This window comes from Eretmochelys imbricata, chromosome 14 (genome assembly GCF_965152235.1).
Source record: "Eretmochelys imbricata isolate rEreImb1 chromosome 14, rEreImb1.hap1, whole genome shotgun sequence".
Classification (NCBI taxonomy): Eukaryota; Metazoa; Chordata; order Testudines; family Cheloniidae; genus Eretmochelys; species Eretmochelys imbricata.
The window spans coordinates 48,091,786-48,119,477 of record NC_135585.1 but is presented as its reverse complement, the minus strand read 5'-3'; the positions used below and the strand labels follow the sequence as shown (position 1 = coordinate 48,119,477).

The following is a 27,692-nucleotide window of genomic DNA, read 5'->3' as shown; positions in this document are numbered from 1 at the left end:
CCTCTTATCCCATGAGCCCCAAAAAATTGATAGCCCCAGCACCCAGCTCCCCTTGCTTCCCAGCTCCCCCAGCCCCAACCATTCAGTCCCCATTGTCTTCCCCAGACAGCCGTCACCTTCAGCCCCCAACTAAAACCTCTCCAACGCATCATCAAGGATCTACAACCTAGCCTGAAGGACGACCCATCACTCTCACAAATCTTGGGAGACAGGCCAGTCCTTGCCTACAGACAGCCCCACAAGCTGAAGCAAATACTCACCAGCAACCACACACCACACAACAGAACCACTAACCCAGGAACTTATCCTTGCAACAAAGCCCGTTGCCAACTGTGCCCACTATTCAGGGGACACCATCACAGGGCCTAATCACATCAGCCACACTATCAGAGGCTCATTCACCTGCACATCCACCAATGTGATATATGCCATCATGTGCCAGCAATGCCCCTCTGCCATGTACATTGGGCAAACTGGACAGTCTCTACGTAAAAAAATAAATGGACACAAATCAGATGTCAAGAATTATAACATTCATAAACCAGTCGGAGAACACTTCAATCTCTCTGGTCACTCAATTTGTGATCTCAAAGTGACTATCCTTCAACAAAAAACCTTCGAAAACAGACTCTAACGAGAGACTGCTGAATTGGAATTAATTTGCAAATTGGACACAATTAACTTAGGCTTGAATACAGACTGGGAGTGGTTGAGTCATTATACTGAGTAAAACTATTTCCCCTTGTTTATTCCCCCTCCCCCCCCCACTGTTCCTCAGACGTTCTTGTTAACTCCTGGAAATGTGCTGGAAATGGCCCACCTTGATTATCACTTCAAAAGGTTTTCTCTCCCCCCACCCCACTCTCCTGCTGGTAATAGCTCATCTTAAGTGATGAAGAATTGCAACTTTTAGGTCTGTAATCGAGTGACCGAACAGATTGAAGTGTTCTCCGACTGGTGTTTGAATGTTATAATTCTTGATGTCTGATTTGTGTCCATTTATTCTTTTACGTAGAGACTGTCCGGTTTGACCAATGTACGTGGCAGAGGGGCATTGCTGGCACATGATGGCATATATCACATTGGTAGATGTAACTCTCATTACAGTGTGTATGCTAACACCCATTGTTTCATGTTCTCTATGTATATAAATCTCCCCACTGTATTTTCCACTGAATGCATCCAATGAAGTGAGCTGTAGCTCATGAAAGCTTATGCTCAAATAAATGTTTTAGTCTCTAAGGTGCCACAAGTCCTCCTTTTCTTTTTGCAAAGAATGGGGCAGACAATCCTCAAAATTGGTGGATATTCCAATATTTCAATTCACCAAGCCAGCAACCAAACAGCTTCTACAATACCGTACCAGCTACACAGAGGCCAAAGCACAGCTCCCTTGAAGCAACCCAGCCTGGGGCTGCCTCCCAGACATCCCACTTCAACATGATGGGGATTACTAAAAATCTTGTTCATCTTATAAAAAGTTCTACCAATCCCAAAGGATCAGACACATCACCCACCAAGTTAATGAATACTTCAGTTCTTACCCAAATGCATGCTTACAGCCAATTCTTATGAACAAAACTAAGATTTATTAAAAGAAGGAAAGAGAGAGAGTATTGGTTAAAAGATCATTATACACACAGACATGATTAGAGTCCTTAGGTCAGTTTCACTGCAGAGATGGTGCTTTAGAATTGAATAGAATCCTTTTCAGAATCATTTCATCATGTTCTAGTCCAATGTCCAAATGTTCGATATCAGGGAGGTCCAGCTGGACTGGAGATCTCAGTCTTCTGATTCGAACTTCCCCCAAATAAAGCTTAAGAAGATCTGAGATAAAAAGATCAGGTCCCAAGAGTTTTTATACAGATTTTTGCAGCCTCTCATCAGCACACAGTCCTTGGGTGAACTATTGTTCACTAGGCTTTTGAAGTAAGCTTCTATATCCTAAACATCACCAGTAATTAATTTCAGGGATTAACATAAGGTAATTATCCATAAAGCAGTTCATAGACAGTTAACCACAAACTTTAAAGAGACATGCAGACAATGACATTATTACACCCAAGTTTCATTTACATGTTAATATTCCCTTTTGATCTCTGACTTAACAGAATACAGCCCTAGACAGGAACCGTTAGGTTCCATTGTTAACCTCTAACAAGATAAAGGTAAACATAGACTGCTACAGTTACCATCTCCTTCCATGTCTTTAACAACACAAGTTTACATTTCAAAGCTCAAGCTTATCTAATGTGGAAACACTTTTCTAACATATCTCTAAAGGTTGAATCTGGGTCAATTACATGCAAGTTGCTTAACCCTTTCTCTCCCTAAAAAGAAAAGGAGTACTTGTGGCACCTTAGAGACTAACCAATTTATTTGAGCATGAGCTTTCGTGAGCAGCTCACGAAAGCTCATGCTCAAATAAATTGGTTAGTCTCTAAGGTGCCACAAGTACTCCTTTTCTTTTTGCGAATACAGACTAACACGGCTGTTACTCTGAAACCTTTCTCTCCCTGTGTCAAAGAAGTTTAGATCCTGTGTGGATTCTCCCATGTTTAATGAGGTGTGATCTCTGTGTGAAACTTTTCCCACAGTCCAAGCACTTGTGGGGTCTCTCTCCTGTGTGGATTGCCTTATGTTTAACAAGGTTTGACCTCTGTATGAAACTTTTCCCACAGTCCAAGCAGCTATGTGGTCTCTCTCCTGTGTGAATTGCCTGATGTTTAACAAGGTCTGACCTCCGTATGAAACTTTTCCCACAGTCGAGGCATTTGTGGGATCTCTCTCCTGTATGGATTGCCTGATGTTTAACAAGGTCTGACCTCTGTATGAAACTTTTCCCACAGTTCAAGCACTTATGGGGTCTCCCTGCTGTGTGGACTGCCTGATGTTTAAAAAGGGCTGATCTGTTTCTGAAACTTTTCCCACAGTCCAAGCACTTGTGGGATCTCTCTCCTGTGTGGATTGCCTGATGATTAACAAGGTCTGACCTCCGTATGAAACTTTTCCCACAGTCCAGGCATTTATGGGGTCTCTCTCCTGTGTGGATTGCCTGATGTTTAATAAGGTCTGACCTCCGTAGAAAACTTTTTTCACAGTCCAAGCACTTATGGGGTCTCTCTCCAGTGTGGATTGCCTGATGTTTAACAAGGTCTGACCTCCTCATGAAATTTTTTCCACAGTCTAGGCACTTATGAGGTCTCTCTCCTGTGTGAACTGCCTGATGTTTAATAAGGTCTGACCTCTGTATGAAACTTTTCCCACAGTCCAAGCACTTATGAGGTCTCTCTCCTGTGTGGATTGCCTGATGTTTAAAAAGGGCTGATCTGTTTCTGAAACTTTTCCCACAGTCAAAGCACTTATGTGGTCTCTCTCCTGTGTGGATTGCCTGATGTTTAACAAGGTCTGACCTCTGTATGAAACTTTTCCCGCAGTCCAAGCACTTGTGGGGTCTCTCTCCTGTGTGGAATGCCTGATGTTTAACAAGGTGTGACCTCCATATGAAACCTTTGCCACAGACTAAACACTTGTGGGGTCTCTCTCCTGTGTGGATTGCCTGATGTTTGATGAGGTCTGAGCTCTGTGTGAAACTTTTCCCACAGCATAAGCAGTTATGGGGTCTCCCTCCTGTGTGGATTGCCTGATGTTTAACACTGGCTGATCTGTTTCTGAAACTTTTCCCACAGTCCAAGCATTTATGGGGTCTCTCTGCTGTGTGGATTCTCCCATGTTTAATGAGGTGTGATCTCTGTGTGAAACTTTTCCCACAGTCCAAGCACTTGTGGGGTCTCTCTCCTGAGTGGATTGCTTGATGTTTAACAAGGTTTGACCTCTGAATGAAACATTTCCCACAGTCCAAACACTTGTGGGGTCTCTCTCCTGTGTGGATTGCCTGATGTTTAACAAGGTCTGACCTCCGTATGAAATTTTTTCCACAGTCCAAGCACTTATGTGGTCTCTCTCCTGTGTGGATTAGCTGATGTTTAACAAGGTCTGACCTCTGTATGAAACTTTTCCCACAGACCAAGCACTTGTGGGATCTCTGTCCTGCATGGATTGCCTGATGTTTAACAAGGTCTGACTTCTGTATGAAACTTTTTCCACAATCCAAGCACTTATGGGGTCTCCGTCCTGTATGGATTGCCTGATGTTTAAAAAGGGCTGATCTGTTTCTGAAACTTTTCCCACAGTCCAAGCATTTATGGGGTCTCTCTCCTGTGTGGATTGCCTGATGATTAACAAGGTCTGACCTCTGTATGAAACTTTTCCCACAGTCCAAGCATTTGTGGGGTCTCTCTCCTGTGTGTATTGCCTGATGTTTAACAAGATCTGACCTCCGTATGAAACTTTTCCCACAGTCCAAGCACTTATGGGGTCTCTCTCCAGTGTGGATTGCCTGATGTTTAACAAGGTCTGACCTCCATAGGAAACTTTTTTCGCAGTCCAAGCACTTATGGGGTCTCTCTCCTGTGTGGATTGCCTGATGTTTAAGAAGGTCTGACCTCCTCATGAAATTTTTCCCACAGTTTAAGCACTTATGGGGTCTCTCTCCTGTGTGGATTACCTGATGTTTAATAAGGTCTGACCTCTGTATGAAACTTTTCCCACAATCCAAGCACTTATGGGGTCTCTCTCCTGTGTGGATTGCTTCATGTTTAGAAAGGGCTGATCTGTTCCTGAAACTTTTCCCACAGTCCAAACATTTATGGGGTCTCTCTCCCGTGTGGATTGCCTGATGTTTAATAAGGTCTGACCTCTGTATGAAACTTTTCCCACAGTCCAAGCACTTGTGGTGTCTCTCTCCTATGTGGAATGCCCGATGTTTAACAAGGTGTGACCTCCATATGAAACATTTTCCACAGTCTAAGCACTTATGGGGTCTCTCTCGTGTTGGGCTTATCTGATGTGTAATTAATGCTGACTTCCAATTTAAACAGTTTCCGCACTCAAGGCATTGATAGGGTTTCTCTCCCATGTGGCTCCTCCCATGGTTATTAAGAAGTGAGAGGTTATTGAAGCTTTCCCCACGGTCCAAGCATTGAAGGGGTTTCTTTCCAGTATGGATTGTCTGTTGTGTCACACGGTGTGATCTCAGAATGAATCCTTTCCCACATTCGAGGCACCGATAGTGTTTCTCTTCCTTCGGATTTGTATGCTGGGCTGTGGTATCCTTGTCTCCTCCCCAACATTTAATGGATTCATCCACTTTCTTCCTTGGGTGGTTTTCCAGCTGCCTCTCTGACCTGTGCCAATTTCCCCAGGCTTCTCCCTCTTTCAAGCACTGGGATAAACTCCCTTCTGCTCTTCCCACAAAGGTCCCCTGTGGTTCCACTTCCCCAGGAACTTCCTCATGATGATTCCCCTCCTCCTTCTCATTCACTCTCTCATCACCTGCTGGGAGAAAGAGACAATCCAGACAGGAGTCATTGTGCTGGGGAGAAAGAGGAATAGCACCAAGGGAAAACCCAACATGCTAACACTGTAAACACTGAGCAACTGGATTTTGCCTCCACATCCCACCTAAATATTCACAGGGAAGGAACGTTGGGAAGGAGACTCCTGCAGCGAACAGGACGGGTGGAGAGCCATGAGCGATATCTGCTGACTACAGCCCTGCCCTGGCTGAGATGAGGAAGAACTAAGGGCTCTTACTCACGCCATATTTTTGGGATTCTCAACGTTTTCCTTCATTCCCCAGATGGTTTCTGTGTCAGTCCTCACCTGTGTGGGGGCCTCTTGGGATCTCTCTTTCCTCGGAGGCCTGGAGATCGGGCACCCACAGCTCTTCCCCTCGTTCCAGGTGGGAGATCAGCTCAGGTTTGGGAATGGGAAATCCTGTGCAGGGGGGAAATCAGACCAGATCAGGGCTCATGGAGGATTGAGAGAGTGTCTGTCACAAAGGGCATTCCATGAGTGGTATCTCTCCCCATGCTCTGCTGGGGAAGCACGGAATCCAACAGGACGGGAATATGGTCACTGAGCCGTCTTGGGAGAGGCAGACATCTGGGGAGGTGAGGGGAATTGTTACACCCTCACAAGGAGTTCCCAGGATCTGTGTGCTGTGGGGCCTTGCTGACGCGCACACAGCTCTGGAGATATACCATTTCCTATTTCTAAATCTGCAGAGCCCAGAGTCTTCTCCAGGGTTGGAGCTATTCTCAAGAAGGGAAAGGGAGAGGGATTTTATGTGTCAATAAGAAACAATACAGACAGGACAATGAACGACTTCTGCCCTATTGAATGCAGGAGGGGTGGGCATGGTTTAGCATCTCCATTAGGTTTTGACACCCGTGTCCCATTGAAAGTTTCTCTCACATGGCAGCTGCACATTATGGAACCCATTCTCCTTCAATCTACTGACCAGGGAAGAACCTTACCCGAGTCAGAAATGAAGACACCATGACTTATAATAATTGAGCAGACAGGAATCCCTTACCCAGCGAGGTCACCATCTCATAATTTTCCTGCATGACGTCCCTGTAGAGAGCTCTCTGATTGGGGTCCAGCAGAGCTCCCTGCCCTTGGGTGAAATACACAGCCACCTCCTCGAAGGTCACCGGCATCTGGAACAACAAGAGACCCGCACTCAGCACCTGCTGCCCCAGCCACAATCCCACTAGTCACATGGGAAAGGAAGAAAGAAAAAAAAACATCTCAGAAGCTCTGGGAGGGCCAGAGTAGCAGAATCCCATCCCCATCCTGCTCAGAGTGCCAGGAGTCTTCATGGGGTGGGGAGGTAAGAGCTCCTTGACCCCCCCAGCAGATGGAGCAGGGCAGGGTCTTCTCATTTACCAATTACCACACACCTGCCAGCCATATAATATGGCTGATATGGGAAGCAGAGCTCTGAGTCAGGGACAGGGATAAGAATCCAGACAGCTTCCCTTCATATTTCACAGCAGCCTCTGGCCAGTGGGGTCAGGCTCCAGCACTGGGAGTCTGGAAAACGGTGGTATGCCCCCTCCTACTCAGAAAATCAGCAGGTTTATCACACCCTGTCTCCTCCCTGCCTCTCCCTCCCCCTGCCCAGCAGCTCCCTGAAAATCCCCTACCTGAGCTGGCTCCATCACAGCCATTTCCCTTCCCTGTCTCCTGGAAGACGGGATGATCTCGAGTGAAATCTGTCAGGGCCAGAGGGGCTATTGGGAAGGTTTCAGAAGGGGCTTGAGTCCATGTCACACCCTGATTCCCCCCAGGCTCTCTCCCTGCAGACAGATGCTCTGGACTCTGCCATGCTGGGAAGAAATCCAATTAGTTCATTACCATCCAGGCCAGGCCCCTCCCAGAAGAACTAAACCCACTGGGGCACTTTTAAACTCTCCCCGTAACAGCATCTCTGAGCTGAATACCGGAAAAAGAGCAGAATCAAAGGAGCCACTTTGGGGGATTCCCCCTGACATTGTTGTGTCACTCCCTCTAACTCTCCCCTTTCCCTCCCAAGTAGTGCTGTGTTCAGCAGAGTCAGCAACTGGTTTTCCCTCTCTCAGCTCCTCCCCTTGTTCCCAGGAGAGTCAGTCTGCCCAGGAGGGTGCAGGGAATGGATCTGGGCAGGTCTGGGAGCTGGGAACCTCCCTCCCCATTTGTTTTTCCTGGTGCCCCTTCCAGTCTCTTCTCTCTTCTTTTTTATCATTGTCCCTCGCCTTAGGAGAAATGGTGACTGCTCCATTGTTGTGGGCTTTGATCTCATTAGGCAGATCAGCCACTGCTAACAGAGGTTTGAACCTGGGTGTATCCATGAGGGCAGCAGCTCTGGGACTCACAGACACACAGGGAGCCCCCTCCCCACGTAGGTCAAACTCACCAGCAGGTCCCTGAAAGGGGCCCTTTGAGCAGAGCCACTTTCCTGCCCGGCTCCAGCCCTTTCCCCCAGGTCCCCCCCATCACCTGTAGGCTCCAGCTTAGGAGCTCGTGTTGGCAGAGCCCGGGGCTGCCCCACGGGCTGGTTCCAGCCACCACAGCAAGTTCCCAACTGGGCTGGGCACAGATGGGGATTTAACAAAGGTCTCTCCTCTGCTGGATAAGAAGCAGCTTCTAGGTTTGGGCTCCCAGGTCAAAATACAGGAGGCAGCAGCTTCAGACCCAGGGAGCTCAACTCCAGAGCTCTAATATCCTGAGCAGAGAGAGACACACACCCGCCTCCTCCTCTCCCTTAGCAATAACCAGAGCCCTCTGGTGGCAACACCCAATTAACGAGCTGCCTTGGACTCTGCCCCCAGCCCCAGGGCAGGCAGTGCTACCTATCAGCTCTGTGTTCTTGGGGAACCAGGGCACAGTATCCGGCCTGTCTGACTCTTCAAGGACCACCCCGCCCCGGTGCCTCTGCTTGAACCAAAACCAATCAGAAGAAAGACTTACAGAAAGCAATGAAAAGGTGGTGGGAGACACACCTAAACCCCTCCGGACAAGGGTGACAGGATTAAGGCAACTCCCCTAGCCTCATTTTCATAGAAGATGGGACAAGGAAGCACCTCCATTAGCATACAGAATGGAGAACAGAGATTCCAAGGCAAGAACCACATTGAACTCTGGGACCAGAAAAGCAGGGAAGCACTGCATGATGGGGGAATCTCTGCTCCAGATGTTAACGAACCCACGCCTGCAAATTCTCAATTACCGAGAGACAATTTACACTCAATGATATATTTGCTTTCGACAAACAACTCTCTGTATACTCATTTCATGAGTGATGTATCCAAGTATTCGGATTCTAATATCTAAACTGTATTGTTAAATTTATTCCCCTAAATTTGAGTTATTGCTGACTATGTACTTCATGTATCTTTGACTTTTAAAACAAACTTCGTATTAGTGGATATTTCTAAGCACTATACTCAGATGTACACAGACTCTTTTCTTAACCTGTGTATTATGTAATTTTTTTTTAATGTTAGCTTTAATAAATCTTTTATTGGTATCCAGAATACTGAAGCTGCCAAATTGCATTGTGAGCTCCCTTGAAGGAACACTGCCCATAACCAGGAATGATCAGTAACTATTGTCTAGCCTGAACAATACAACTTTGGTATATTCCCTTGAGCCATCAGTTTACACATAAACAAATCTAGTGTTCTCCCTTGAACCATTCTTGTTTCCCTACCAAACCCCCTGCCCAAACTCAAGTAAGTTTTCTGATGCCTAGATCCAAAATCTGTTTCAGTTCCATTGGAACTCCATCTTCTGACTGATCATGCTGGGGGCTCTGCCTGTCTCCAGCACTCTGGACCCTCAGCTGCCACCACCACCTAGGAACCCCGATCGATTCAAGCATCATGGAGTGGTGAGAACCTGTCTCTCTCTCTCTCTCTCTAGGTATAGCCCTCTGACCCTGACTCGTGTGATCAGTTATAGTTTTCTAAACCTGACTTTTATAATCAAATTTAAGTTATATTTAATATTATAACTGTTTTTTTTTTTTGTTTGGCTCCTCTATGGTTATTACCTGGCAACAAATAACTTTCATGACTAAGCTGGTTGCTTCCCTCTCCCCCCGCCCCAACCCCGTCGGTGTTTTTGGCTTCCTCATTTGCTCTGCAGCAATGCTCCTCCTCATACCTAAACTAAAGATCCCTGCAGCACCCAAAAATCCGGTGGCGTTTTCTCATCAAGTGGGTTACTACCAGAACAACTGTAAAGTGGAAGTGGGGATAGGGACGTGCTGAAACTGGGGCATAGGAGGGTGGCAGCTTGGAAACGCTGCTCAACCCAGCCTGCTGAGTCCAGGGGCATATAAGGGGTCAGCCTGGGAGTGCTGATTAACCCGGTCCTCTCAGACTTGCTCTGTTAGTGTGTGTGTGTCTTCATCTGATTCTGGGATGGAAGAACCCAGCCCTGGGGAACCTAGGTCCTGCAGGACAGCTCCACTGGGAGGGGACTTGCAGAAGGGAGAAGTAGAGCTCCAGATGAGAACACAAGTGACACAAGCACTTGATAGAAGTACAGAACCCTCCGTCCCCGGAAGAGTAACCCTAATAAATGAACATACCCCATAGTAACGGGCAAATCTGGTAACAGCAGGCAGAGGCTGATCTCATTGGCCCATCCACACTCACCCACTGCCATAGCCAGCAGTGACTCTGGTCTGTCACCAGCGTGGCTGAGATCTGAATCATGCACGTAAATCAGACCAGGGCCCTGGGCAGCCCAAAACACTCAGGAGATAGACCCCAAAATCATGAGTGTGTCTTTTTTATTTTAAAATCAAATAATAAGAGCAGGGGGTGGGTGCCTGGGAGGGGCAGCGGTTGCTGTGGATATTTGCCTTGTAGCTTCTGAGCCCTGAGGGGTTAGTCCCCTGCTCACCCGCAACGCTTGTTGGACCAGTTCCAGGAAAAATGTTCCCCACTGGCTGTTGGGTGGGGCAGCCCCTCATACTCTCCTACCCCATGGGGCAGCGGGGCTGCCATTGCTTGCATCTCTTATCATCCCTTTCCCTTTTCCCTGCCCCCTGGCTCTCCCTTCCCCAGCCAGCCTCCTCTTGCTCTCACATTCTCCCTCCGGCCTCCCCTCCCCACATCCACCTTTCCCTCGCAGTGACCCCCCCACCACATTGTCCTTCCATTCCAACCTCGGTTCCCTCAGCCCCATAATTCCTACCTGCAGCCTGACTCCCCTGCATCGCCCCAAAATCCCTGTCCCCATCCTGCTGCCTGAATCTCCATCACCTGCCTCCTGCCACCTAAAGCATCCCTGTTCCCCCGCCTGCCCACACATCCCCTGAACCTCTTTAGCCTCCTCCCTCTGCAGCCCAGGGGTGACTGAGGGGCAACGCTTCCAGGGGTGGGGGGGAATGGGAGGGTCTCTCTTACCTTCCCTCCAAGCGGCACCATCCCTGGGAGCAGGGGCTGGGGCTGGGGCCTGGGCCTGGCCAGGCTGGGGGCTCTGCCCTGGGAGAGGCTCCGGGGGCACAGCAGGAATGTTACTGTCTTACACTATACACCTCTCCTGTCTGCAGCCAGGGCTCCAGGATTTTGCAAGGAATGGGGATTCTGCACAGCAGTGACCAGTGACTGCAACGAGTGTGATTCCCTTCCTGCTGCCACGAACGAGAGACTCCACTGATTGCTCCTGTAATGATAAGGCCTTTTCCTGTTGCCATATTGTGAGGCCTAAGGCCTCTGTCTGCAGCCATATTAGGAGAGCAGCAGCCATGAGCTAAGAAGGAGGAAGTCACTCCTCACATTCGATCTAAATTACAATAAAAGGATGTAATATCAGGATGTTAAAAAGGAGACCCTGTCCTAATGGCACCCACTATCACCAGATAAAGAAACAGATCTTAAGATGGTTAAAGAAAACTTAGTTTGATGGCATCCTGTCTAGCAAGAGACCACTTATCAATAGTTGTGATTGTGAAATCCTCATTTCTTTATTGTTTTGTCTTTATGGTCCCCACTTCTCTATGTTTATCTGTTTGGTCTCTGTCTGGTTCTTTGATAATTATGTAACAGACAGAAACAAATTTTGGTAGGTGTAAATTAATTAAGGTGGTGGGGTAAGATTGGTGAGAGAATTTTGTTACAATATGTTAGGATTGGTTAGTAAAATTTTAGTAAAATGATTGGTTATGGTATAGTAAAGCAGGACTCAAGTTTCACTATATAAACTGTGGTCCAAGGAGAAGACCAGCAGAAAGAATCAGAAGAAGAAAAAGAAAAGACATGGAAGAAGAAGAACTCACCTCTAAGACAGGTTTCAGAGTAACAGCCGTGTTAGTCTGTATTCGCAAAAAGAAAAGGAGGACTTGTGGCACCTTAGAGACTAACGAATTTATTTGAGCATGAGCTTTCGTGAGCTACAGCATCTGATGAAGTGAGCTGTAGCTCACGAAAGCTCATGCTCAAATAAATTCGTTAGTCTCTAAGGTGCCACAAGTCCTCCTTTTCTTTTCACCTCTAAGATACACCACTCCAAATCCTTCTGGGCCCTACCAATAAACCCATTCCACTGAAACCTCCGTGCCCCACACCCTGCCCCTCAGAGCCTCCACGTCCTCTGGCCACAGCACTATGGGGGCATCATCCATAAATGTCACAGAGTCAATGGGACAACGAAAGGAGACATCCGGATCCTGGGGACGGGGGAGAAGGGGCATTTCTATGGGGACCCACGATTGTTAAGAGTCCCCAGTATCAACAGGGATTCTGAGGTGAGGGGGTCCTGGTCCTAGAAAGGCTGCCCAAAACATCAGGAGACACATTTCACGGTGACAGTGATTCTGTGCGTGATTCGCTCTGGTAAGAGATTGGATCAGGCCGCAGTTTGGCAGAGACGGTCTCTTGTCTACACACCAGGCTCGCTGGCTACTAGCCCTGGGTCTGGTCTACAAGATCTGCTCCCCTAACTCAGATCATAGAGGTGTCACTTGTCAGTGCTTTGCCACCAAGTTTCCTATGGTGATTCGCAGGGCCAGATTAACCTCTCACTGGGCTCTAGACAAAACCCCTTTATGTCTGCCCCAGCCAGGGCTCTGCTCATGGAGCTGTCCCTGCTAGGCCATTGGGGTTATCTGTCAAGCCCCATTAACATATCACTGTGCTGTAGGCAAAACCTCTCACATCCACCCAACCCGCTAGAGTTACAGCACAAACGGCTGCCAGCACAATTTCCTAGTGGTAGCCATTACTGATATCTAGGTCCAGATACCCTGGAGAAGGCAGCAGGGCGCATGCTCAGAGGCAGGAACTAAGGAACTTTTACTCTGATAATATAGCTGCTTCTGAGTGAGCTTTGGCATCTAGGGGGTTTGTCAGGAGTTTTGTATTTCTCAGTGGAGCCTAAACTGGGATTTAGGCTCCTAATCCCAGATTTATGTGCTTAGCCTGGGGTTTGGATGCCTACATGCCATTGTGAATCTAGCCCTGTCTCTGTAATGTGGCCACACGTAGCAGAAGCACCTGGGTTCATCGGATGTGAAGAACATCAGGGTCTCCTTCCTTTCAAAACACTTCTCAGAAAACCCTTCCCACACATCAGCCACGAGCATGTTCTTGTGCTGAGCAGCCAACTGATATCCCAGGGTGTGATGAAGTGGGGATGTTCTTAATGTTTTCTTGGAATACTGTGTGTGTGCGCCTCAATTTCCCCAATGTGTTACTCAAGCATCAAGGTGGTGGGACACAGGTGTGTGATCACTGTGAAGACCCCTACAGGGCAGGGGTGACTGCAGACTTGCTGCCTGGGCACAGAGAATGACTGACACTCTGTATCCTGGCAAGTGGTGGCCAGAGCCCTATGTTGTTGCAAGGATAGGTTCCTGGGTTAATGGTTCTGTTGTGTGGTGTGTGGTTGCTGGTGAGTATTTGCTTCAGGTTGGGGGGCTGTCTGTAAGCAAGGACTGGCCTGTCTCCCAAGATCTGTGAGAGTGGTGGGTCGTCCTTCAGGATAGGTTGTAGATCCTTGATGATGCGTTGGAGAGGTTTTAGTTGGGGGCTGTAGGTGACGGCTGGTGGCGTTCTGTTATTTACTTTGTTGGGCCTGTCTTGTAGTAGGTGACTTCTGGGTACTCTTCTGGCTCTGTCAATCTGTTTCTTCACTTCAGCAGGTGGGTATTGTAGTTGTAAGAACGCTTGATAGAGATCTTCTAGGTGTTTGTCTCTGTCTGAGGGGTTGGAGCAAATGCGGTTGTATCGTAGAGCTTGGCTGTAGACAATGGATCGTGTGGTGTGGTCTGAATGAAAGCTGGAGGCATGTAGGTAGGAATAGCGGTCAGTAGGTTTCCGGTATAGGGTGGTGTTTATGTGACCATCGCTTATTAGCACCGTAGTGTCCAGGAAGTGGATTTCTTGTGTGGACTGGTCCAGGCTGAGGTTGATGGTGGGATGGAAATTGTTGAAATCATGATGGAATTCCTCAAGGGCTTCTTTTCCATGGGTCCAGTTGACGAAGATGTCTTCAATGTAGCACAAGTAGAGTACGGGCATTAGGGGACGAGAGCTGAGGAAGTGTTGTTCTAAGTCAGCCATAAAAATGTTGGCATACTGTGGTACCCACAGCAGTGCCGCTGATTTGAAGGTATACTAGCATCTATTAATATTTCCCATGATTATTTGCTATTAAAAATATGAATTCCAGGGCACAATGACGTCCATCCGCACAACGCTAATGAAGTTTAGGATGAAGAGCTCAGAGTAATAAAAAGAATATTTTTATAAGGAAATAATTTAAAGGAGTGAAACATCATAGACTGGATGCCAAGAGGAGTCAAACACAGAGGAACAGCCACCCTGGCTAAAACACATTTATGAAGCACTGGGCAGCGTTATGCAAACATAGAAACTGTGGACTGGATTCTTTTAAACACTAAAAGTAAGTCAGTGTGACAATGATATTTTTTCGGGGCGGGGGAGGGTCTGTAAATATTGCACTGGATCAAGTCTCCTCTAACAGCTCAGTAACATCGTATACAGGAGGGGAGAGGGGCCCTGTCCAGGCTCTGCGATGCACTGGGCCTTTAAGGACACGGCCGGGGAAATGGGAGCTGAGATCCTGTCAAAAGGGGGAGGAAAAACCCCTCTGCCCCCGCCCCCCCTTATTTTTGCAAGCACTACAGCTGGCTTACCCCATCTGGGGGTCTTTTACCCCCTGTACCCCGGCTCCCACCCTCCTCAGTGCGCCGTCCATCCCCGTGTGGCTGTCCCAGCCCCCAGCCCGGCCCGGGCTCCCCCGGCCCCGCACACGCCGGGAGCTGCGGCAGCTTTCCCGGGCCCGGGGCAGGGAATCGCAGCCGGCTCCGCGGGGAGCAGCCCGGGGCCAAACCCGCCCCCTGCAGCCCGGGGGTGACGGGGGGGGGGCGGGTCTCTCTTACCTTCCCTCCGAGCGGGGCCCCCGGGGCAGGGGCCGGGCCGGGAAGGGGCCCTGGCCGGGCTGGGGGCTCTGCCCTGGGAGAGGCTCCCGGGGAGCAGCGGGCAGGGCCCGGCTGGAGGTTCCCCTCTCCCGGCTGCAGCCCGGGCTCCGGGCTCCCAGCACCAGCCGCCGGGGCGCGGGGATCTCGCCGGGAGCCTGAGTCCCCGCAGCGGCTGCGAGTCACTTCCTGCGGCCGGGCCTGAGCCCCGCGATCCTCCCCCCAGAGCCGCCCCCCAGCTGCTCCTGGGTCCTAGCGATCAACCCACCGCGCTGCAGCATCCCTGTGCCCCGCTTCTGTTACACTCACAGGCTCGAAGGTCAGAAGGGCCCGTCCTGAGCATCTAGCCCAAGGGTTCTCACCACCAAATTTTTGGTGGCCTCAAGAGTGCGGCTAGCAACCCTTGCTGGTGGCCGCTTTGATGCTTTCCCCTGAAATACTTAATTAACTTTACAAAAAAACCAATAAATATGCACAGAGATAAGCAGGAGAATGGTCCCGCTATTGTGGGGAATTTTCCTGGCTTATACACCACCCTGGTGGAATCGAATAGCAGAAGGATCTGAGTCCTTGCTTGAAACAGTGTCCACCACATTGCAACCATCCCTGTATGATAAAAGCCAGGTTCCGGTAAAACCTAAACCTTCATTGGTGCCTGTCAGAATGGGACAAGTAAGTGCACAGGAGGGGAAAGTAGCAAACAATACTGTCACTGAACTGGTTTCCACCTTTTCAACACACTTCCACCTTTGTCTCCCACAACAGAACCAAGTGTCAGAAAACTTTTATACCTTCAAATTATTTGCATCGACCTGTATTTAAAATTCATTTTGGTTTAATTTTTATTCTCTTTTAACTTATGTTAAAAGGAAGTAGTGGTTGCTAACGTTTGTGTTTCTAAGCAGTTAACAAAAGTGAAATTGGCATCACAAGCAAATTACGTCTAAAAAGCTTGGTAAAAATTAAGTTACTAACTCTTTTGCTCAAAAATTGTTCAGCAAGGGAAAGCAATGCACCTTCTCATGGAAGATTGTGAGCATCTAGTTTAGCCATTAAGCATTCCACTTAGTGTAAAATATTAGTAATGCACCTCAAGTGAAAGTGAATGTCTACACAACAATTGCAAAAGTATAGCTTGAGTTATAAAAGACTTGGTCCCTATTACATTGTAAACACACTAAATTAATCTGTGTTTTAAACTTGGGTTACTAAAAACAAGAGAAATGTCAAACAACCAAACAAAAAACTTTATTATGTTAACTAACGTAAGCTGTTTAAGGTTGCATCCTACAGACCAAAAAGACCAGAAGATATCGTACCACAAAAACACCAGAAGATATCAGTATACAGTGAAGGAACCCGCAAGCATCATGAAAAATGAAGTGCTTTATAAATAAGAGACTGGTCAAATACACCTCAGTCTACCATATATGGACAATGGCTATATGGAGGAGGGATAGCTCAGTGGTTTGAGCATTGGCCTGCTAAACCCAGGTTTGTGAGTTCAATCCTTGAGGGGGCCATTTGGGATCTGGGGCAAAAATTGGGGATTGGTTCTGCTTTGAGCAGGGGGTTGGACTAGATGACCTCCTGAGGTCCCTTCCAACTCTGATATTCTATGACTCTATGACAACTAAGTTGGCAATCAGCTAAAAACCACTGTCTGTTAAGTTAAACTTGGCTACTATGTAAAAGCAACCGTATGAGTACTGTATTGCTGTACATCATTGACAAGGCACATAACATTGCGAAACTGTGTAATCACCGCACAGGTAAAAATTAACAAATGAATGGCCGCAAACAACATGAAGGCAAGGAAAGAACAAAGCGTTAAACAAACAAACAGAAAAGTTATAGTACCTACAAACTGGGTACACAAATTGCCTGTCCGTACCAGTCATAATTTGGGTCAGTGACACTGCATCCTAACAGAGGCGCATGTTATTCAAAACAATCTTCTTCCGTGTCTGGATATCAATACTACATCCTGACACAGCAATACTTGATCCATTGGTTACTGTCCATTCAGTAGGTTATCTGAAAGGCAGCACCCATAAAAAACAACTGGATCTATTTCAGAGTAGCAGCCGTGTTAGTCTGTATTCGCAAAAAGAAAAGGAGTACTTGTGGCACCTTAGAGACTAACCAATTTATTTGAGCATAAGCTTTCGTGAGCTGTAGCTCACGAAAGCTTATGCTCAAATAAATTGGTTAGTCTCTAAGGTGCCACAAGTACTCCTTTTCTTTTACCTGGATCTATGTCAACCACTGGTGTGTCACAGAGCAATGCAATCCATGGAACAGAGAAGCTAGCAGCTCTTGTTCCCTGCCCAGCAAAGCTTACCAGAGGGTGACCACCAGCAGTAAGAGTAACTTATCACATACATGGGCAGTACTGTGTAGTAACTAAGACATTTATATATAAAGGCATCATTTGTAGTGTCACGACTTCAAATTCATGTTTTACTTCTCCTATACATAACACTGTGGAACACCCTATAACAATGCCTAGCCCAGTATTTCAAAACACTCAGCTGACTGCTAATGATGATACAGGTGATAACTGCAATTGCTCTAATAGGAGTGTGTTTCTATCTGTGTCACCAAAGTTAAAGGGCCAGAGTACACCAGCAGACTGGAAAAACATGGTTATGCTTGGATATAAGGTGGTGTCATATGTACACATACCTATATACCCATATAAGCTACAAATATATACGCCATATCCATATTATTCATATATATTAATTATTTGGGCGTGCCTCTAAGGCTCAATCATAATACTACATTCCTCAGTCATGGTCCCGGGCCTAACATTCCCAGGCCCACTATAAGGGACTACAATCAATTGGAAAATAAAATCTGTCCATCGATCATATGAAGGAATGTGCAGATCAAGGGACAGACGGGGCATGAATGTATGGATGGCAAAGTAAGTTGACCACATAACAGTGTTTAGCCCACTGGGTCATCTTCAGTCCATGCATTATGTTTTTCTGGGATGATGGGTAAACATCCTCCCCATAAAAAAACAAAAAAGTGGGGGAATGTAGTAAGAAGAGGGCCTGAAACATAAGTCCATGTATCAGAGGCCTGGTATGAGGCCTGAGGCCTGGGCTAAAGTAGTCAAAACTTGGCTGATATAAACAATGTTAAGTTGTGAGGAAGAGGCAGGCTCTGCTCACAGAATCTGGCAAGAACAGGGCTGATATTACAGAAACACACATACCTAAGAAGTACTAGGCACAGGCCATGCACGCAAACACATTCTAGAAAGGTGGTACCAGAACACCTCAATACCAGCACATTCCCCAGAGATAGAAGGAACATACTGACCCATCCTAAAGATAAGGTCATGATGGCAGCATGATCAATAGGGATGTTTTGATCGAACCAACACGTACAAGGCAATGGGTAGCACCCTAATATGTCAGAGGGTGGCACCCTGGTAACGTCAGGAGCAATACGTAACTTGTTCGTATTGGTGTATAAAAATGCATCTCAGAGGAAGTGTCTTTGTCCAGCCTCGGGGGCAGTGGAAAGTCCCTCCAACTGACTGAGCTGGGTTCGTTGTTATGAGCGTACATGCATTAGTGGTCCGGTAGAATCTGAGGGATACTAGGACCGTGCTTTGCCGATAATAAACCTGGCTGGGTGCCTTCGTACCTTAACGGATTTTGTGGTCATTGGGCGGTTCGCTCGAGGTCTGCTGTGCCAGCTACCTGCGCAGAGCTGGGACAGCACACTAACAGAACACACACATGCAGCCAAACGTCTGACAACATAACACGCATCATAATGGGAGAGGGGCACTGGGTCCAAAATTGAGTGAGTGGCATTGTGAGGTTATAGCATCATTCAGTCAATTTCAGCCCTCGCACCGACCAGCTCTCAACATCACTCTCTCAGCCGTGTTCCTCCCACCCCCTGCCTGAAATGGGGGTGAGCCTAAACCAAACCCGAGTGGGTAGCGAACACAGCTCCTTCTTACCCCTGTTGTGGGGCAGACTCCTGAGGGCCCTCTCCACCCCCACCCCCAGCCAATGAATGGAGCCCCAGACTCATTCCTAGGTTGCCTATGCCTTAATCCAGCCTGGACTTCCCTTGATCCCTCCAGGATAGGGGTCTGGAGGGGTGGGGAGTGGAGGGAGTTGATTCAGTAGCTGTTGTGTCCAGAGGGGTCTGGGCCCTGCTCAGAGAGAGGAGGCCGTGCTCCAACTCTCCCTTTGTTCATCCTGGGTCACGAGCTGCTGCCTCCTCCATTAGGATCTGGGAGACTGAACTGAGCTAGGTCAAAAATAAATCTGAACATTGCCTGGCTCTCAGATAGCACTTTTCATCAATAGATCTCACAGCCCTTTGACAAAACACACTATTATCATTCCTACCCACAACTGCTCTACCTAGGTTCAAAAAAATGCCTCCCCAGGCAGCTTGACTCTCCTTCCATGGGAGGCAGGCAAATGGGAAATGCCAGCCAGAGGCGACTTCCCTTTTAGATGACAAATTTTCCCCACAGACCCATAGAAGAGTCTGAAAACCTGAAGAACTGGAAGCTCTGGCATGACCCTAAGAGCTCCTCAATGTCAACTGGAAAAGGGAGCATCGTTCTATGACAGCAACGCCTATCAGGCCTGACAAACTCACTACACCTAATGCATTGCTTTCATAGTATTTACCCACAATGGGTCATGGGTGGTCTCCAATAAAGGCTCATGTCACACTGTTCCTCATGATCATTACAAGAAGTGTGAGCAGATGATCTTTAAGGAACTATGTTTATATACTGGAAAATATGTTTTAAAGTCTGAATCAAAGCAGGGTAGACAAACAAGTTTTGCCAGACAAAGGGATATCGAGTCATCTGCTTCCCACGATTCATATGTAAATGATGACTTGTAGGTGAACACAACTGAAGCCCAGTTTGCATACAGGACCAACAGAAAAAGCACACTGGAGAAGAATCAATGGGAGGGAGGTACACTTCAGCAGTTTACTGGACTATATCTGGGGGACAAGAATTGCACCCTGCAAGCCTTCAGGAAGCAAACAGGAGAGCACGTTTTGCATTCATAAAAAGGGGGATCCCAGCGGTGGTGACTGGTGACCACGGGAGAATGCTTTAGCCGTGGATTTTACTTGTTAAAGTCAAGCTCCTGTTATAGCTTGTGTTTGATGTGTAACCAGTTGGTCTTATTGCTTGGTAATAATCTCCTGTTTGTTTTCACTAAAACTATATCTCAGTGCTGTGATGTTATATTGGGGCTGATCCTCAATTGAATCAAACAAGCTGGTATTGTCCCTTTGGGGCCGGCTTACCTGGGAATTTCTGAGTGTCCAGTGGAGAGGGGCTGGACACTGCAGAAGGACACATCAGAGGAGCTGGAGGACGAGGTCATGCCTAGTGTTAACCTGCAATGCAAAGTAAGGACTGGCAGAGCCCTGGGGAGTTTGGGTGGGGAGCTAAAAGGCTGGAGGTGACAGGGAACTGACACGCAGTTCAGCAGAAGCATGTCTTCCTTGCACTGAGGCACAGGGAGCGGTGGGATAGCAAGGAGATTCACAGTCCAGGGCATCCTGGAAAAACATCACAGCCAGAACCTGCAATATTTGGCGCTCAGGGATGGCAAAATAACACCTCCCAGGCTGCTGCTGTGTCCATTAAAGACCCACGGCTCCCGCCACATTATTAAAGACAAGGGACACTGGGAGTTTGAGAAACTAAATTCTACTTTATTCTTTTCAAAGCAAGAAATAAAAGCTAAATCCCCACCCCCACTACCACCATCCAACAACCCAGCTTGGCACCTTGCGTTTCAGCCCCAGCCCAGCACACTGGTGCTCCAGCCACACATCGGCCCCAGGGGAAGAGGAACAAGTTAAAGCTAGTAGAAAAACACTCACAATCCATGAGAGAGGCATTTGCCTTCCCTCCTCCTCTCAGCAATGGGGAGACAGCGACCCCTCTCCCCATCAGTCCTCTTGGGGCATCATTAGTAGCCCTTTAGAGTTCAAGGATGACTTCACCCAGCACTTGTAGGACATTTCCTCTCTCTCTGGGACATGTGCAGTGAGTTCACAGTTCTCAGCCTCAGCTCTCTGGCTCACAAGAGCAAAGAGTGCCCTTTCAAGGACCTGGCCACCCACCCACCCTCTCCCCGTCCTAATTGTATCTCACATCTCTGCTGGGATCAGGCAATCACTTCCTTCCCCATTTCAGTCTCTGACTCTCGGAGTGCGTATCCAGCACTCGCCCTCAGTGTTTTTATTGATAGATACTAATAATTGTCATTGTTCAAAGAACAAGAAAATCTCATGACACAGGCTCGGGAAACATGAAAAGAAAATCAGAATGGGCTATTTTGGCAAATGATCATTTGTCTGTTGAAGTCACATCTGAGCTCCATTCTTTCAACTAATCTAATATTAAAATATGTGACAGAATAGCCTTTGGGAAAGAGAGAAAACCCCACAATGCAGGGTGGGCTACAAACCATTTCCCCATTCATAAAGTGAAATCCCAGAGAACCTTAAAACTCAGAATCTGGAGAACAAATTTACCCATTTTCTTCTGAACAGGCTAAACCTGCTTTATTCACCACAGCCGCATTATTTGGCTGTGTTATTAAATAAGTTTTAGCATCATCATAATAAAAGAAAAAGGAAAAAAAGACAAACCTAACCAAAAACGTCCTGTCTACAGATGATCTGGATTTGGCTGGAAAAACTCCAGATGCCACTTTACCAATAGATGGAGGCTCGGATTGAAACTGTGCTTTGGGGTTCATTTGAATTCCCCCTTCAGGAATGTGGCATTTTCTTCGCCAGCACCCAGGGGCCTGATTGAGGATCAAAAAATCAAAGCGTGATTCCTAAGCATGGTGGGCAAAGGACACTGCGGTAAATGACACAGATGAAGGTGGAGGGGTAGAAAGGGAAAAGGATAAACTCTCCACAGCTTGGGCAGAGGCTGCTCTGTGAGAGAAGACGGGTGAGGTTGATGGGGGCAGGAGGGAATCCCCCAGACTCATCCAGTCCCTCTCAAACTACACAGAAGATAAAACACCACATTATTTTACTATCCCTGCTCCAGCTGTTTTAGAATCTATTGAATTCTGGTGTATAAGAACAAAATAATTAAATGCTTTTCAGCATAACCTGGAGCAGTGTGAGGATGTCTGGGAATGAGACAATCTCACTGCAAAGAGGGCACTTAGTGACTCTAACCATCACTTTGCTAATGGGGGTTGGAATAAACTGCTCAGGGTCAGTCTAGACTAGCAAAAAGGGTGGAGGAACAAAGGAGACGGCACTAGCTAATCCCAACTTTTCCTGCCCTAGACAGACACTCGGAGGCTGATATTATCACTCCCAATTGATTCCCTCACCGTAAGGCACAGGTCCCCAACCTTTTACAGAAGACTGTGGCGGGCGCCGGACACCCCTCCGCCAAAATGCCACCGCCGGTTAAGAAGCGTCGCTGCCGAAATGCTGCCGAGAAACGGCAACGCTTCTCGGTGGCATTTCAGCAGCGGGGTGTCCTGCAGGAGCACAAAAATGCCATGGTGGGTGCAATGGCACCCACAGGCACCGTGTTGGGGACACCTGCTCTAAGGTCACCCCGCAAGCCGCTGGCAGAGTGGGGAATAGAGCTTAGGTCTCCTGAGTCCCAGGCCAGTGCTCTTTCCACTAGGCAACGCTGCTTCCCTCTCAGCGGCTGATGCTGCTGTAGCAGAGGTAGGAAATCCAGGCTTCCAAGAAAATGCCCAGTAGGAATCTGTCTCTGCTAATGGTGCTGTCTGAATGCAGAGGGGGCAGGGAGAAGGGGCAGAGGGGGAGAGTGATGAGAGGCAGCACCTCTCTACCCCTGTGCTCTCCCTCACCTCTTATCCCATCATCCCCAAACACTCAATAGCCCCAGCACCCAGCTCCCCCTGCTTCCCAGCTCCCCCAGCCCCAACCATTCAATCCCCAGTGTCATCCCCAGAACCCATCTGCCTGGTCCCTCAATATTTGATTCCCCAGAGCCCAGCACTATGGGGAATTTGGGTAGGGGAGGAGTTACCAACCCCCAGGGACACTCCCCCTGCAGGGACCAGCCCCAGGTCAGTAGGGGAGCCCAGCCCAGGGCCTGGTGGAAGATGGGGGGTGGGGACAGGGGTCTAGACTGAAGACGGGGCCTGGCCCAAGTGTCCTTCTCCTCATCTCCATGCCAGGGGGATCCTGGCTGGGAAGAGAAGAGAGAGGGGGGAACTTCAGCCACGCAGCGGGAGCGACTGGAGGGGTTTCTCTCTCCCTTCCCCCACCTCTGGCCCATCAGCTCAGCAGCCAGGGCTGCAGCAGGAGGGGGAGCTCATGGGGGCTTCTCCTCCTCTGCTTGGGGTTTGCTTCGACCAGGCAGAACCAGAGGGTCACTGACCAGCTGAAGCTCGGCTGATGCTGGATCCTCACCGCAGTGATGGGCAGCTGGGTCCTTGGGAGCCAAACGCCCCTGATGTTTGTGGGAACGAGGAAATGGGTTTGTCACCATGGCTAGCCCTAGTCAGGGCCTTGAGAGAATTTCCCTGCTGTGCGGAGGAGACTCCCATGTCCAATGTGGTGTTAGCTCCACTTGGAGCATTTTCCACACTGAGAATATCTCAGAGGTTTCTTCCCTGTGTGGATTTGCGGATGCCTGATACTCTGGGAGCACCAAAAGGAACCTTCTCTGACATTCAAGGTCTCTTTGTTGTGTGGATCACTGATGCGGGAAGTCAACTTGAATCTTTTCCTACAGTCAAGCTATTTCTAGGGTCTCTTACATCATTGTGGATTCTCTGATGTTTGGTAAGGGCTGAGCTCTTAATGAAATTTTTCCCACACTCAAGGCATTTAAAAGGTCTCTCTCCCATGTGGATTCTCCCATGTTTAATAAGGTGTGAGCGCTGAACGAAAGTTTTCCCACAGTCCACGCATTTATGGGGTTTCTCTCCCGTGTGGATTCTCCCATGTTGAGTAAGGTGTGAGCGCTGACTGAAAGTTTTCCCACAGTCCAGGCATTTATGGGGTTTCTCTCCTGTGTGGGTCTTCTGATGTGTACTAAGGCCTGACTGCAAACGGAAACTTTTCCCACACTCAAGGCATTTATAGGGTTTTTCTCCTGTGTGGATTCTCCCATGTTTAGTAAGGTATGAACTTTGGCTAAAACTTTTTCCACACTCAAAGCATTTATAGGGTTTTTCTCCTGTGTGGATTCTCCCATGTTTAGTAAGGTATGAACTCTTGCTAAAACTTTTTCCACACTCAAGGCATCTATAGGGTGTCTCTCTCGTGTGCAGTCTCTGATGTGCCATACGGAGTGACCGCTGACTAAAACTTTTCCCACACTCAAGGCATTTAAAGGGTGTCTCTCCTGTGTGCACTCTCTGGTGTATAATAAGTAGTGACTTCTCAATGAAGCTTTTACCACAGTCCAAGCATTTATGTGGTCTCTCTTCTGTGTGGATTCTCTCATGACTAGTAAGTTTTGTTTTGTCAGTGAAACTTTTCCCACAATCGAGGCATTTATAGGGTTTGTCACCTGTGTGGATTCTCTGATGCTTAATAAGGTGTGAGCAACGAATGAAATCTTTCCCACACTCATGGCATTGAAAGAGTCTCTCTCCTGTGTGGATTCTTCCATGTTTAGTAAGGGATGAACTTTCGATAAAACCTTTCCCACACTTGAGGCATTTATAGGGTCTCTCTCCTGTGTGCAGTCTCTGGTGTATAATTAAATATGGTTTCCTAGTAAAGCTTTTCCCACAGTCTAAGCATTTATAGGGCTTCTCTCCTGTGTGGATTCTGTGATGTGCCATAAGCTGTGATCTCTGACTAAATCTTTTTTCACACTCAAGGCATTTATAGGGTCTCTCTCCTGTGTGTAGTCTCTGGTGCGTAATAAAGTTTGACTTCTCACCAAAACTTTTCCCACAGTCCAGGCATTTATGGGGCTTCTCTCCTGTGTGGGTTCTCCGATGTCTAATAAGGAATGCACTAAAACGGAATCTTTTCCCACAGTCAAGGCATTTGTAGGGTTTCTCTTCATTGTGGTTTGTCTGCTGGACTGTGGTTTCCTTGGGATCTTTGCAACCTCCACCACCTTGAATGGATTCATCCAGTTTCTTCCCCGGATAGCTTCCCAGCTGCATCTTTGATCTGTGTTGATCTCCCCAGGTATTTCCCTGTTCCAAGCACTGGGAAAAATTCCCTTCAGCTCTTCTCAAAAACATCCCCTGCGGTTTCACTTTCCCAGGACCTTCCTGCTGCTGATTCTGCTCCTTGTTCTCACGCACTGTCCTATCACCTGCTGGGAGAGAGAGAACCCAGACAGGAGTCACTGCCTCTGCCGGGGAGAAGGGACCGAAAGGGGAATAGCAAAGAGGGAAAACACAACACAGTGACTGTTGGGGAGATGGATACACTGGATTCTGCCTCCTCATCCCACCCAAACACTCCCAGGGAAGGAAAGTGAGGGAGGAAATTCCTGACAGCTAACAGGGTGGGTGGGAAGCCATGACTGATATTTGCCTTGATCATATGACACCTGCTGACTGCAGCCCTCACCTGGGTGAGAGGGGGCAGAACTGAGGACTGTCGTTCACAGCACATTTTTGAGAGTCCCAGCTTTTTCCTTTACTCGCCAGATGTTTCTGTCTCAGTTTCCCTGATTCCTCACCTGTGCAGGTGCCTCTCGGACTCTTCCTTTCTTCAGCGGCCTGGAGACCCGTGACCCATGGTTCTTCCCCTTGTTCCAGCCGGGCGATCAGGTCAGGTTTTGGAATGGGAAATCCTGCTCAGGGAGTGAAATCAAGCAAGGTCAGGGTGCATGGTACATTGGTAGAGTATTTGTTACAGGGAATATTCCCTGAGTTTAGCCTGGCCCTACGTGGGATTGTGGTAACTCAGACCCTTTGGGAGTAGCAGACATCGCGGGGGGGGGGGGGGGGGGAGGTGGGAGGAGGGGTGTTGTCATGACCTCACGAGGAGTTCTCAGGGTAGATGAGCTCTGGGGGACTTGCTGGCTCACACAGCTCTGGTGTTAAACTCCTGCCTATTTCCAAACCAGCACATCGGTGCTGGAGCTAGGGATGCTGGGGGAGCTGCGAGACCCCCCGGCTTGAAGTGGTTTCCATTCTATCCAGGGTTTACAGTTTGGTTCCATGGCTCTCAGCCCCCCACTGTACAGATTGTCCCAGCACCCCGGAGCCTGCAGCACTGAGAGCCCGCCCCAGCGATGGAGCTCGTACCAAAATGGCAGATTAACAGTGTGTGAAGGAGAAACAATACAGGCAGGGCAATACTCTGCTTCTGGACCCTTGAAAGCTGGAGAGATGAGGATGAATTAGCCTGTCCATTAGGCTTCTGACTCTCCTGTTCCCTCGAATGGACTATGGAGATGAAAGTCTCTCACAGTAGAGCTGTGGACTCTGCGACCCTCCTCCTCAAATCTAACTGACCAGGGAAGAATCTGACCAGAGTCAGACAAGCAGACCCCACAACTTCTAATAACCGAGGGGATGGGAATTGCTTACCCAGCGAAGTCACCGTCTCGTAGTTCTCCTGCATGACGTCCCTGTAGAGGGCTCTCTGAGCAGGGTCCAGCAGAGCCCCCTGCCCCTGGGTGAAATACACAGCCACCTCCTCAAAGGTCACCGGCATCTGAAGCAACAAGAGTCTCCCACTCAGCACCTGCTGCCTCAGCCACAATCCCACTAGTCACGGGGGAAGAGGTCCAGAAAAGCAGAATCCTACCCTCACCTTAATCAGAGCAGCCAGGAGGCTTCAGGGGGTGGGGAGAAGGTGAGAGATCTTTGTGCCCCCACAGCAGATGGAGCAGGGCAGGGTCTTCTCATTTCCCACACGCCTGCCAGCCACAGGCTGATATGGGAAGCAGAGCTCTGAGCCAGGACAGGAATCCCCCCAGTTTCCCTTTGTATTTTACAGCAGCATCTGGGTAATGGATCTAGGCTCCAGCACTGGGAGTCTGATCAGTTTTCCCAGGTCTGCCCACGGGGGTGTTTCCTGTTTCAGAAATGGGGGAATGTCCCTCCTGCCAATGGGCCTATTTTAGAAAATCAGGCCTAGGTTCAATGTGTCCCAGAGAGTATATCACACCCCGTGTCTCTCCTGCCCCTCACCCTCTACAACATCCTTTCCTGCAACTGCCTGAAAATCCCCTACCTGAGCTGGCTCCATCACAGCCATTTCCCTGCCCTGTCACCAGTGAAACGTGGATGCGATTCCTCAGCCTGTCAAGGTGAGAAGGATGATGGGGGAGATTTCAGAAGGGGCTTGAGTCCATGTCACACTCCGACTCCCCCCAGGCTCTCTCTCTGCAGACAGACGCTCTGGACTCTGCCATACTGGGAAAACCCTCAGTCACTTTATTCCAACACTGACATGGCTCCTCCCACCAGCACTGAGGCCCCTGAGACAGTTTTAAACCCCCACAGGGACAGAGTATTTAAGACAAATGCTAGAAAAGAGCAGACTCAAAGGAACCACTTTGGGGGGTTCCCCCTGACATTGGCCCCGAGGGCAGTGTGTCCCTGTGTCAGCTCTTCACCTTGTTCCCAGGAGGATGCAGGGAAGGGATCCGCACAGGGCTGGGAGCTGGGAACCTCCCTCCCCACTTCTTGCTCCTGCTGCTCCTTTCGGTCTCACCATTCCCCTTCCTGTCTCCATCCCTGCCTCCTCTGCCTGGGAGAACTGGGGACTGTCCCGTTCCCATGGGCGTTTGCTCTCCAGGGTGAGCCTGGCTGTGTCACTGAGAACAGCAGCTCGGGGACCCGCAGACTCATGGGGAGCCCCTCCTCTATAAAATTAA

At 48.5% G+C, this 27,692-nt stretch overlaps 2 protein-coding genes across 2 annotated transcripts in view; both read right to left on the bottom strand.

The window, feature by feature from the left end:
• LOC144274264 (uncharacterized) overlaps positions 1 to 15,016 on the bottom strand; it is a 48,590-nt gene extending 33,574 nt beyond the window's left edge. The window contains exon 1 of the mRNA XM_077832928.1: positions 14,810 to 15,016. The gene's annotated coding sequence lies outside the window, so the exon portion shown is untranslated. The remainder of the gene's footprint in view (positions 1 to 14,809) is intronic.
• Positions 1,191 to 27,227, bottom strand: LOC144274267 (uncharacterized). The gene is given in 8 exon segments (XM_077832931.1): positions 1,191 to 2,323; positions 2,510 to 4,760; positions 4,845 to 4,893; positions 23,649 to 25,172; positions 25,542 to 25,655; positions 26,398 to 26,524; positions 27,047 to 27,083; positions 27,085 to 27,227. Coding segments are annotated over 7 exon segments (4,230 nt in total). The 3' UTR covers positions 1,191 to 2,323; positions 2,510 to 2,524.
• Positions 27,228 to 27,692: the final 465 nt, after the last annotated feature.